The sequence below is a fragment of the Bubalus kerabau genome, chromosome 4, assembly GCF_029407905.1.
Source record: "Bubalus kerabau isolate K-KA32 ecotype Philippines breed swamp buffalo chromosome 4, PCC_UOA_SB_1v2, whole genome shotgun sequence".
Taxonomy (NCBI): Eukaryota; Metazoa; Chordata; class Mammalia; order Artiodactyla; family Bovidae; genus Bubalus; species Bubalus kerabau.
This window is the reverse complement of record NC_073627.1, coordinates 45,586,867-45,599,401: the sequence shown is the minus strand read 5'-3', so window position 1 is coordinate 45,599,401 and position 12,535 is coordinate 45,586,867. Positions and strand designations below refer to the sequence as shown.

Genomic DNA, 12,535 nt, shown 5'->3' with positions numbered 1-12,535 from the left:
GCTAGGGGAAAAAAGAGCAAAACTGAGTGGACTTCACAGAAATTTTAAATACCTAAATAGCAAAAACAAAAACCCATAAACAAAGTTTAAAAAGAGAAACCAAGTAAAAAAATGTACAGACACTCTACAGATCAATAAAAGACAAATAATTCAACAGAAAAATGAGTGATTCACAGAAGATAAACAAATGACCAATAAGCATTTGGAAAGACGTAGCTGTGATTATTAAAATACAAATTCACTTAAGAGCACTAATGAACTCAAACCAGCTTTTTACCTATGTGTATTTTCCCAATAAACACAAACAAAAAACAAAATATTAAAGGAGTCCAAAACAATGAAACATGAAAAATGGTGTCCTCATAATGGGTAAGTTGGAATATAAATCTAAGGAGAGCACCAAAGCATCACAGACTCCCAAGGATTATCCAGTTCATTTATTTACCAGTCAATGCATAAATTCCCTACACAATATTTCTACAAAGTGTTGAATTCATTTAGCTGATTTTGAACATCTGCATCTACAGGCAACTCATGCAGAAGTCCATTTCATGCTTAGTCGGCTAAGGGTATAAATTTTAAATATTTATATTACAAAGAACATATTCTCAAAACAAACTGCATAAAGAAATTCAAATAAAACAATAAGGTTAAATACCCAGTTCTTACTTTAAAAAAATTATTAGCCCCTGAGAATTATCAGTTGTTACAGTGCCAAATGCACTACAGATGGCGTATGTGGTACCCTGCTTTCCTAATAAAATGCTGTGAAAACTGTTCTAGAATGCCTACAATGAGTTACTAGGCCATTTCATTAGCACCAAATGGACACAAACCTAAGTACATGCAAAGACACCATAAAAGTGATGAATTTTAGTAGGGTGATTGCAGTGATTATTACAGAAAACTATGTTTAATACTATGTTTAATATTATCCTTTCTGGCAAAAGAATGCAACTATGGGATCGTTTTAAATCTTTAATCAATGAGGGTTATCACTAATACCATATTTTTCCTCCAACTAAATTCATGTCCAAGTATGTCTCTGCTAAGGCCAGCAAAAAAAATACCCACAATGATGCAACCAGAAATGGACAGAATGCTAAGCTTAAAGAAATATATACCTTGAGTAAAGTAAATTGCTTCCTGTGTATTTCCTGGCCATCTAGTGGTTAGGACTTGGCGCTTTCACTGCCAGGGCCTAGGTTCGATCCCTGGTTGGGAAACTAAGATCCTGCAAGCCGCACAGCATGGCCAAATGAAATTTTTTTTAAAAATATCATTTCACATCTGAACATAGTGGAAATAACTTTTCCCTCCTCACCTTATTCATGTTGTTTTCATCAACCACATCCTTGGATATATCCTGGATTATTTCTGGACACAAGATAAGCAGAATGATTTGTAGTGGCCAAACTGCTGCTTTACGTTTGGTGCTTTCAGCAAAACCATCCACTAAGTCAAACAGTTTTTCGGCACACTCTATGCGAAAAATACAAATATTAAATGATACTATTAGATGACAAGGAAATCTCTGGCATTAAATTAAAAGCTGACACTATTCAAAAACTAGCAAAGGCCACATTTTAAAAAGCTAAATCTGGAAGATCACTTAACTCTCAACAAATTCATTCAGGTAATCAAAAAAGTAATGTTATACTGTCTACGTATTACAAGAGCTATCTTGATCCACCCTGTTGTTGTTCAGTCGCTCAGTAGCATCTGATTCTTTGAGACCCCAGACTGCAGCACCCCAGGCTTCCCTGTCCTTCACCATCTCCCGGAGCTTGCTCAAATTCATGTCCTTTGAGTCGGTGATGCCATCCAACCACCTCATCCTCCATCGTCCCCTTCTCCTCCTGCCTTCAATCTTTCCCAGCATGTCTTTTCAAATGAGTCAGCTCTTTGCATCAGGTGGCCACAGTATTGGAGTTTCAGCTACAGCATCAGTCCTTCCAATGACTATTCAGGACTGATTTCCTTTAGGATGGACTGGTTTGACCTCCTTGCAGGCCAAGAGACTCTCAAGAGTCTTCTCCAGCACCACAGTTAAAAAGCATCAATTCTTTGGCACTCAGCTTACTATATGGTCCAACTCTTACATCTATACACAACTACTGGAAAAACCATAGCTTTGACTAGACGGATTTTTGTTGGCAAACTAATGTCTCTGCTTTCTATATGCTATCTAGGTTGGTCATAGCTTTGTTTCCAACGAGCAAGTTGGACTTAGAAAAGGCAGATTTAATTTCATGGCTGCAGTCACCATCTGCAGTGATTTTGGAGCCCAAGAAAATAAAGTCTGTCACTGTTTCCATTGTTTCCTGATCTATTTGCCATGAATTCAGTGATGGGACCAGATGCCACGATCTTAGCTGTTTGAAATGTTGAGTTTTAAGCCAGCTTTTCCCCTCTCTTCTTTCACCTTCATCAAGAGGCTCTTTAGTTTCTCTTCGCTTTCTGCCTTAAGAGGGGTATCATCTACATATCTGAGGTTATTGATATTTCTTCCAGCAATGTTGATTCCAGCTTGTGCTTCATCCAGCCCAGCATTTCACATGATGTACTCTGCATATAAGTTAAATAAGCAGGGTGACAATGTACAGCCTTGAGGTACTCTTTTCCCAGTTTTGAACTAGTCCATTGTTCCATGTCCGGTTCTAATTGTTGCTTCTTGATATGTATACAGGTTTCTCAGGAAGCAAATAAAGTGGTCTGGTATTCCCATCTTTTTAAGAATTTTCCACAGTTTTTTGTGATCCACACAGTCAAAGGCTTTAGCATAGTCAATAAAGCAGAAGCAGACGTTTTCCTGGAATTCTTGTGCTTTTTCTATGATCCAAAGGATGACAGCAATTCGATCTCTGATTCCTCTGCCTTTTCTAAATCCAGCTTGAACATCTGGAAGTTCTTACCTACTTCCTAGTTCTCGCCTACTACGGTGGTAAAGTTCATCCAGCCTAGTAAAGTCCAAATTTTACAATCGTCAGACTGGTATTTAGTCTCAATGTGGAGGGCCCTATGCAAAATGTGATTATATCCAAGAAACAAGACTAATTAATTAGCTTCTTAAAGGGAATTACCGAGTTCTCCAGGAGTCTATTCTCCTTGAAATTGTGTCTTGAGAATTCTAAGTGAGGATATTCTTACTTGATACCCCTCTCTCTAAATAGGAAATAAAACCTCAGAGCACAAAAAAGGGCTTCTCTACAACAAAATGCCATCGGTATCCAATCTACAACTAATTAAAGATCAGAGCTTCATTTCAAAACTTCCTTATCTATTTGCTCAAAGGAAAAAGGTTGAGGGTAATTCAGAAGTATAAGAAAAAAATAATATTTCCTATTTGACATAAGTTGAAAAGATTAAAAGCACCATAATAACAAAAATAACTTGGAAAATGATAGGTTTTTATCTATTAAGTAAGAGTTTTTAAAAGACATTATCCTTACCAGCCATATCAGTCTGTGGAATCTGGTACAGCTTTGTAAATTCATCTGGATAATTTTCTACCCAGTTCCAAAATGCCTACAAACAACAAAACATATGTTTTATGTGATATATTGTTAATACAGAAAACAAAGTATCATATTGCTCCAATTATATCACAAAATTCTAATTTCCTCCAGAAGAATATTACAATGCATTCTTTCTAAAACTTAATGTGAAATTATTACTCTTTGACTCAAAATACTGAAGACAACAACACTTAGAACCAAAAATTAACAAAACTTTAATACCAAAGAGGTTATTACTTACTTTTTCCAGGCTATTTATAACTGCTAACTGTGCAACTTTCTTTAGGGCTTTAAATTTAAATGCTGTTTCTGGGAAAAAAAAAAAAAAAGCTTTACAATTACTAATTAGTTAACACAAATGCAATTCAGAAGTACCAGCAAAAATAACTGTCCTCTTACACACAAACTTTTGTGCCAGTGTTATTTATTAAGCCATGTAAAGGTAAACACAATTAGAATAAACCAAAAACTTTACTGTTTTTGTCCACTAAAGGCAAAACTCAACCTTGAACTTCAAAGGTTGTGAGTTTTTTTCCTTTGTTTCTAATAATAAGTACATTTTTTTAAAATGTCTAAAATACAATCATTGTAGAAAATTCAAAAAATACACAACAATCTAGGGGAAACTGAAAACATTATCTATGATTCTACCATTCAGAGACAATCACAATTTACAGTTTGGTTAATTTTCTTCTTTCCCTTTTCCTATGCACGTATATAGACAAATATATTTACCATAACTGAGAAAATCTGTTCATAACAAACCTGTTCAAACTATTCTACTGGTAGCAGCATATCCCCTACTTTTTCCATATTATTAAAAGTTCCTCATGGGTATATTTGATGATTTTATTACAATAATATTCAATATTTAAGTCCATGTATTAAGACACTGGTTATTCAAACATCTTCCAATTTTGTATATTTGAATATTATTAATATAAATAACATTAATACTTTATATCCAAATCTTTTCCACATTCTAATTATTCCTTTAAGGCATATAAATATGTAGAAAAAGAACTGTCCAGTCCAAGAGATTAATATTTTTAAGGTTCTTGATAAATACTGCCAACTTGATTTTTGGAAGGACTGGGCCAAAGGCCACTCCCACCAAGCAGTATGTGAAAGTGTCCTTATCATATCCTTGCTATCATTAAATATGTTCATTTCTTTTATTCTACTAATTTGACTATTCAAAATAGTACAATGTATTTTTAAGATAAGACTAAACATTTCTCCATATAAATACATTACGTATTTAATTTTTTTTCCTCTTCTATAAAATTACTGTCCACGTTTATAAAAAAGATAACTTTTAATGAAGGGATGTAGATACTTATTAAATTACATAAACATCTTTACAAGATAAAGATGAGTCTTCAAGTTATAAAATTGTCTAAAGAATCTTCTAAAAGTCGCTTTCTTTTTTTTCTGGACTTGCAAATGAGTAACTTGCTCTCCACATCAGTTTTTTTTTTTCCTTTAAAGCAACAGCCTTTATTTGAAGGATTTTTAAATGAAGAATTCAAAAAGTGGTAGGTTTTTGGAACTTATTGACCTGTATTGAAAAGGAACTGTTGACAAAGATTCACCAGAAATAATCTGAACAAGCAAGAAAATATAGTTAAAATACTGAAACCTACTAAAAAAGTTTCAGGATATATGGTTTCTCTGACAAAACAATACCTCTAAGTGCTGTCATGGATACAAAACTGACTGCCCATTATTTTTCTAAACACACAGTGGTATAGGTAACAATATTCAATCACTTTTGTTCTTTCCTGAATATATAAAAATTAAAATACCAATTAAAAAACTAATATATTCTTCTCTTCAAATGTTTTTTACAGATACAATTTCCATATTTTCAGTCAATAGTGGTGTGGTTTAAGAGATACTTCATTCACAAGTCAAACAACAGTCTACCCAAAGGGAATTGATAGTCTATAGGCTCATAGTACAAATGAAGAGTTCGGGAATGCAGCAACTGACATTTCTAAAATACAAAACAGGAGATACATGCAATAAACTCTACTAAGCAGCTGGCCACAGAACGAGAACATTGGATCATGTCACTGGTGATTTCAATAGGACACCAGGGGCTTCCAAACACAACTCGAACTCTCATCTTAGGCTTTGTATTTTGCTTTTCCAGTTTCGCTAATGACACACATGTGACTCAAGTCCCTGAAGTATTCATTATAGTCAAGGGCATACATACCAACATAGCTCAGTTGGTAAAGAGTCCACCTGCAATGCAGGAGACCCCGGTTTGATTCCTGGGTCAGGAAGATCTGCTGGAGAAAGGATAGGCTACCCACTCCAGTATTCTTGGGCTTTCCTGTGGCTCAGCTGATAAGAGAATCCGCCTGCAATGTGGGAGACCTGGGTTCAATCCCTGGGTTGGGAAGATTTCCTTGAAAAGGGAATGGCTACCCACTCCAGTATTCTGGCCTGGAGAATTCCATGGACTGTATAGTCCATGGGGTCGTAGAGAGTCAGACACAACTGAGCAACTTTCACTCACTCACTCACCTAATTAATCACCAAAAGCTATGCAATGTATTCTACTCAAAGATTATGTATTCTTCATCCTAAATACCATATCAAATTGGTCCCCACCCTATCACATTTCATCCAGACCTCCACTATCCTTATTTCAACGTCACATTACTACACAACCAAGTCCCAGAAGTTCATGCAACTTTCTATCAAATCATCCTGCAAATTTCAAGCAAAATGGCATATCTAAAATAAAACATTGATCAAGGTAATTCCCACCCAAAAACCTTTGCATCACTTCCCAGAGCCACTAAAACAAAGCCTCATTACCCATAAGCAAAATAATACAGCAGTTAAGTACTGTGGATCTAGAGATGCAGATGTGAACTGAATCTTTTATCCTGCCACTCAACAGATGTATGAACTTGGAAATGTTACTTAGGCCTCAGTTTCCTCATCAATATAAAGGATGATAATGGTAACATCTGTTTCACAGGGTTCTTGTGATTGTTGATGAGAAAAAGCATGTAAACTGCACAGGGTGATGTATGGCACATACTGAAAATGCAACAAATGTTACTATGTTTTTATTAATATGATATGATGTACTGTTGTACCTGTGTATCTTGCTTTTAACATCTCCTGCCCCTAAACACATACACACTTCTCTCACGTTATACTCACTCTATTTAGCTCTGCCACACTGCTTTGCAAATAATCTGATAATATATTTGTCTCATAAACCAGGTCATGAGCTCCAAAAGGAGAGACTCAATATTTTACTAATCTTTGTAAGCCCAGCAATCAGCATGGTTTCTTACATATAGTTTCTCAACAAAAGCTGCTGAATTGAATTTAAAACACATTATTACTTTTACTATTCATATTACAGGAAGTTTCCATTCCTTTTACCATGACTGTGTAGAACCATCTTTTGCTGGTCTGGTTAATATTGGCTTTATATGTCATATTTATCAGCAAAACTTCTATAAATTTATGCTCATAAGGAAGCTGCATTCAATGGGGATAACTTACCACAATAAAAAGAAAGTAATTTATCCATATACTTAGTTTCTCTCACTGTGCATGAAGAACCATCAATTAATTATTATGTATTAAACATTTCTAAGAAACTGATCTTTTAAACAAACACCTATCCACAAGCACTCTGGACTAGATTTCCCAAATGTCACTGAACAGCTATGGCAAAAAAACTCACATTTCTTAAATTTTATACAGAGAGGAAATATCTAAATATTATCATTCCTTAATTTTTCAATGTTTAATAATAAATATTAAAATCCTGAAATTTAAACTGAATTGAGTGGTGGTTTATTATAATCTAAAATAACTACTGTCCACTTGTCTATGCTGTGCTTAGTCACTCAGTTGTGTCCAACTCTCTGCAACCCCATGTACTGCAGCCCACCAGGCACCTCTGTCCATGGGGATTCTCCAAGCAAGAACACTGGAGTGGACTGCCATGCCCTCCTCCAGGGGAATCTTCCCAACCCAGGGATCGAATCCAGGTCTGCTGCATTGCAGGCAGAATTCTTTATCGTCTGAGCCATCAGGGACATAACAGCTAAAATGATTCATTTCTCCTTAATTAAAGCTACTGAAAAGTGAGGTAAGCATTGCTTGGTTTTATCATGGTAATGGCCTAAAATCGTAAATTCTGAACAATCATAATATAGCTGGAACATAGCTTTATAGTATTCATCTATATAGATACAGTTCTTTTTACATCTTTGGTGAAATAGTTGTTGAGTTTAAAGCAAATGTTAGAAAAACTAAACATGGTATTTTGAAAACTGCACTGCAGAACTGTTAGTTTTCAAAGTTAGTATAACTAAATCTCCTTCAAGATCAAACATTAAAAAACACTGTTGACAATTCCTTAATCAATATACAAAGTAAAATAAAAATAAGTATGAATCACATACTATAAGGTTTCACATTTAAATTAGCCAGAATCCAACATTACATAAAATTATAAAACAATTTCTGTGAAATGAATTTAGGCATTTATATTCAGTATATTCATAATACTCAGTGCTATTTGCTTTATATTAACACATTCCTGCTTACCACAAAAACCCTCTCAATTCCTTCTGATAGTTAATTTCAGTCAACATAATGATAGAAAGCACTCTTCAAAGCTTTAACATTACACATTAGGCATTACACATTACACATAGGCATATTCCCAGGTGTGACTACTATTGATATGTTCTCTAAGGAAGCAAAACTAAGCACTGAAAGAATAAAAGACTTTGAAATGCTATATAGTCAGTCAGTAAGGCAATAACAAGAGTTGAAAACAGAATATCAGAAATGAGATTCCTGGCTCAATTTCTCCTCTCATCATAAAAGCACAATCTTCTGGTTCCATTTGCAATGAAACTTTTATACCTTGCTAAACTATCTGCTTTTAGCCCTGCAATAGATAAACAAATAACTTTTATAATACACAACTATCTTTGAGATGAAATTCCAGAAAAATTAAATAACAGCATCCTCACATTCTCTTTAATAAAGAGAAAAAGCAAAAACTGTAGTTAAACCACAACTTTACATTGCCAAGACTTAAGATATTCATTACTCTATTATTTGCAAAGGTTCAAAAATTACTGAACCATAAAGTATTACTATCCATTTCTCAAGGACATTTGCATTATAAAATCCATTTTGATATTCTAGCTCAACATTATTAGTTCAATTAGTACATTCAAAATACTTATTTTTCACCCACAGTGATTAATTTCACATACATCATTCATTTAAACTTACCCTTCAGGAGTCGTTTTAATTTTGCACAATCCACATTAATATACTGTAACAGTTCTATGTCATGAACATCCACATTGTCTTCTGAACAAACAGTCAATTCCTGTAACCTGAAAAGTAAAAAACCAAAAATAATTTATCAACTGAAGTTTTAGGATAGTTCAAAATTCTGAATTCAACAAATTGAATTGATTGATCGTGAAAAAGCACAAATACTACATGATTTTACTTAAAATATTAGCTCAAATTGTAACCAATGCAGTATAATTTAAAATTGACATTATCATTGCATTAAACCTTCAGTTGCTAAAAAATGAAATCAATGCTATTTCTTCCTTCTCAAATTCTTCTTTCACTCACTTCAGCCTACAGATGTATAGCTAACAGTAAAATTATTCTAAGCACTTACACTAATGTTCTTCTTATCATCAGGGTGAGAAAAGCTTAGCAGCTCACACTGGGAATGAGAAGGTCCTCAAAACTGATTTACATGCTACAAATTCCACAGCTGCTGCAAAGAGCCTAAAAATATGGAATATGACTCCTTAGGAAACACAACTTAACAAATCAGCAACACCAACTTTTGAAAAGCTAACTCTTGTGGTTGTGAAAAATGGAAGGAAAGTTTAATTCCTTTTACAGTTGTTATTACCATAAGGAAGGGGCATCTGGGGAATTTATAAGGCAGAGAAAACAAATAAAAAGGTATTATGGTCAAAAGAAATGAACTGGAAAATGTATCACTAAAACATCTAAAAAGACTAGATAAACTGAACAACAACAGATATTTTAACTGTACAGAAATAAAGCAAAACAAATGCTATTTACCCACCCAAGTCCAGAAATGGAAAGGAAACTGAAAACCAGAGATGGTTCTGAAGGGATGATCTTGCCAACAAAAGGGTGAGAGTTGGTTAACTTTTTTCTCTCCTTAACCTAGGGGTGTGGGGCTAAACATCCACATGAGACTGGATACAAAGCCCTGAACCCTAAGAATGCAGGAAGTAGAACCAGGGCCTTGCATAAAACATGGCTAGAAAGAGCTATGAACTTCCTGAAAAAAAGAAAGAGACACTGAAAGGGAGACAGGGAGAAAAAAAAAGGGGGGCGGGGGGTAGGGATTTACCAGCACAAGAAGTCTGTCTGCTCTGCCTAAGCTTTGCGTAGAGGAAAAAGTCACCCAGGGCTGTCACCTTGCAAGGATTTGAGGCCCAAATTTGTACTACCCATACAATCTGGGACTGAGAAATTAACAAAAACATGGGTCCAAAACTGGGCACATGGCAAATGCAAAACCATCATTAGGATACTCTCAGAGTCCCAGGTCACAAGAGATTCCCAAAGAAAATACACACTGCCCTAAAGATAAATCACAGTTTACAAAACACAGAGAAACAATTCACTGTGAATGAGAGTTGGCACATACAAACAAATGAGATTATTTAACAATCTTAAAGAGAATATAAATAAGAACGTTTTAAATAATTAGACATACAAGAAGAAATATTAAACTATAAAAAAGAATAATAAACTACTTAAAAAAAAAAAACCAGCAGACTTGTAAAAGAACCAAATAGAACTTTCAGAGTCACTGAGTCTTCTGCTTTTGGTGATATTTCAAATCAGATATAATTTGGGTCTTTAGGACCCTCCAACCATAAAACAGGCAATTCGGTGGAGAAAGCAGCTAATGGTCTACATAAAAAAGTATTATGAGCCACAGAACATGATATATACTTCAGTAGAATAAAAAAGTTATCTTAAGATCTGTAACTCATATTATTTCCTGAAAGAAAAGCAATGACAGAAATATCAAAGAGAAACATCCATAGATAGGTAGAATGGCCAAACACAACAAATTCTCATGACACTGATTCATCTATCAATAGTTCAGTTCAGTTCAGTTCAGTCGCTCAGTCATGTCCAACTCTTCGCGACCCCATGAATCACAGCACGCCAGGCCTCCCTGTCCATCACCAACTCCCAGAGTTCACTCAGACTCACGTCCATCGAGTCAGTGATGCCATCCAGCCATCTCATCCTCTGTCGTCCCCTTCTCCTCCTGCTCCCAATCCCTCCCAGCATCAGAGTCTTTTCCAATGAGTCAACTCTCCTCATGAGGTGGCCAAAGTACAGGAGTTTCAGCTTCAGCATCATTCCCTCCAAAGAAATCCCAGGGTTGATCTCCTTCAGAATGGACTGGTTGGATCTCCTTGCAGTCCAAGGGACTCTCAAGAGTCTTCTCCAACACCACAGTTCAAAAGCATCAATTTTTTGGCACTCAGTCTTCTTCACAGTCCAACTCTCACATCCATACATGACCACAGGAAAAACCATAGCCTTGACTAGACGAACCTTTGTTGGCAAAGTAATGTCTCTGCTTTTGAATATGCCATCTAGGTTGGTCATAACTTTCCTTCCAAGGAGTAAGCGTCTTTTAATTTCATGGCTGCAGTCACCATCTGCAATGATTCTAGAGCCCCAAAAAAAGTCTAACACTGTTTCCACTGTTTCCCCATCTATTTCCCATGAAGTGATGAGACTGTATGCCATGATCTTTGTTTTCTGAATGTTGAGCTTTAAGCCAACTTTTTCACTCTCCACTTTCACTTTCATCAAGAGGCTTTTGAGTTCCTCTTCACTTTCTGCCATAAGGGTGGTGTCATCTGCATATCTGAGGTTATTGATATTTCTCCCGGCAATCTTGATGCCAGCTTGTGTTTCATCCAGTCCAGAGTTTCTCATGATGTACTCTGCATATAAGTTAAATAAACAGGGTGATAAGCCTTGACGTACTCCTTTTCCTATTTGGAACCAGTCTGTTGTTCCATGTCCAGTTCTAACTCTTGCTTCCTGATCTGCATACAGATTTCTCAAGAGGCAGATCAGGTGGTCTGGTATTCCCATCTCTTGAAGAATTTTCCACAGTTTATTGTCATCCACACAGTCAAAGGCTTGGCATAGTCAATGAAGCAGAAATAGATTTTTTCTGGAACTCTCTTGCTTTTTCCATGATTCAGCAGATGTTGGCAATTTGATCTCTGCTTCCCCTGCCTTTTCTAAAACCAGCTTGAACATCAGGAAGTTAATGGTTCACGTATTGCTGAAGCCTGGCTTGGAGAATTTTGAGCATTACTTTACTAGCATGTGAGATGAGTGCAATTGTGCGGTAGTTTGAACATTCTTTGGCATTGCCTTTCTTTGGGATTGGAATGAAAACTGACCTTTTCCAGTCCTGTGGCCACTGCTGAGTTTTCCAAATTTGCTGGCATACTGAGTGCAGCACTTTCACAGCATCATCTTTCAGGATTTGGAATAGCTCAACTGGAATTCCACCACCTCCACTAGCTTTGTTTGTAGTGATGCTTTCTAAGGCCCACTTGACTTCACATTCCAGGATGTCTGGCTCTATGTCAGTGATCACACCATTGTGATTATCTGGGTCATGAAGATCTTTTTTGTACAGTTCTTCTGTGTTTTCTTGCCACCTCTTCTTAATATCTTCTGCTTCTGTTAGGTCCATACCATTTCTGTCCTTTATCGAGCCCATCTTTGCATGAAATGTCCCCTTGGTATCTCTAATTTTCTTGAAGAGATATCTAGTCTTTCCCATATAAAATCAATCTTCAGAAAGAACTGTCATTCCAATTTCTTGCATATTTTAAGTCACCTAATGCTATGACACTATAGTGTCACAGGATAACTCCATCTAAGTTAAACCA

The 12,535-nt window shown here is 35.7% G+C and overlaps 1 protein-coding gene across 5 annotated transcripts in view; it reads right to left on the bottom strand.

Annotated features, from left to right (window-relative positions):
- Window positions 1-12,535, bottom strand: part of NF1 (neurofibromin 1) — a 262,407-nt gene that overhangs the window by 185,203 nt on the left and 64,669 nt on the right. For all 5 annotated transcript variants that reach the window (XM_055577184.1, XM_055577188.1, XM_055577185.1 and 2 more), the window contains exons 5-8: window positions 8,817-8,923; window positions 3,760-3,827; window positions 3,453-3,528; window positions 1,325-1,482 (exon numbers count right to left, since the gene is read on the bottom strand). In XM_055577184.1, the coding sequence (XP_055433159.1) occupies window positions 1,325-1,482; window positions 3,453-3,528; window positions 3,760-3,827; window positions 8,817-8,923 (409 nt within the window). The remainder of the gene's footprint in view (window positions 1-1,324; window positions 1,483-3,452; window positions 3,529-3,759; window positions 3,828-8,816; window positions 8,924-12,535) is intronic.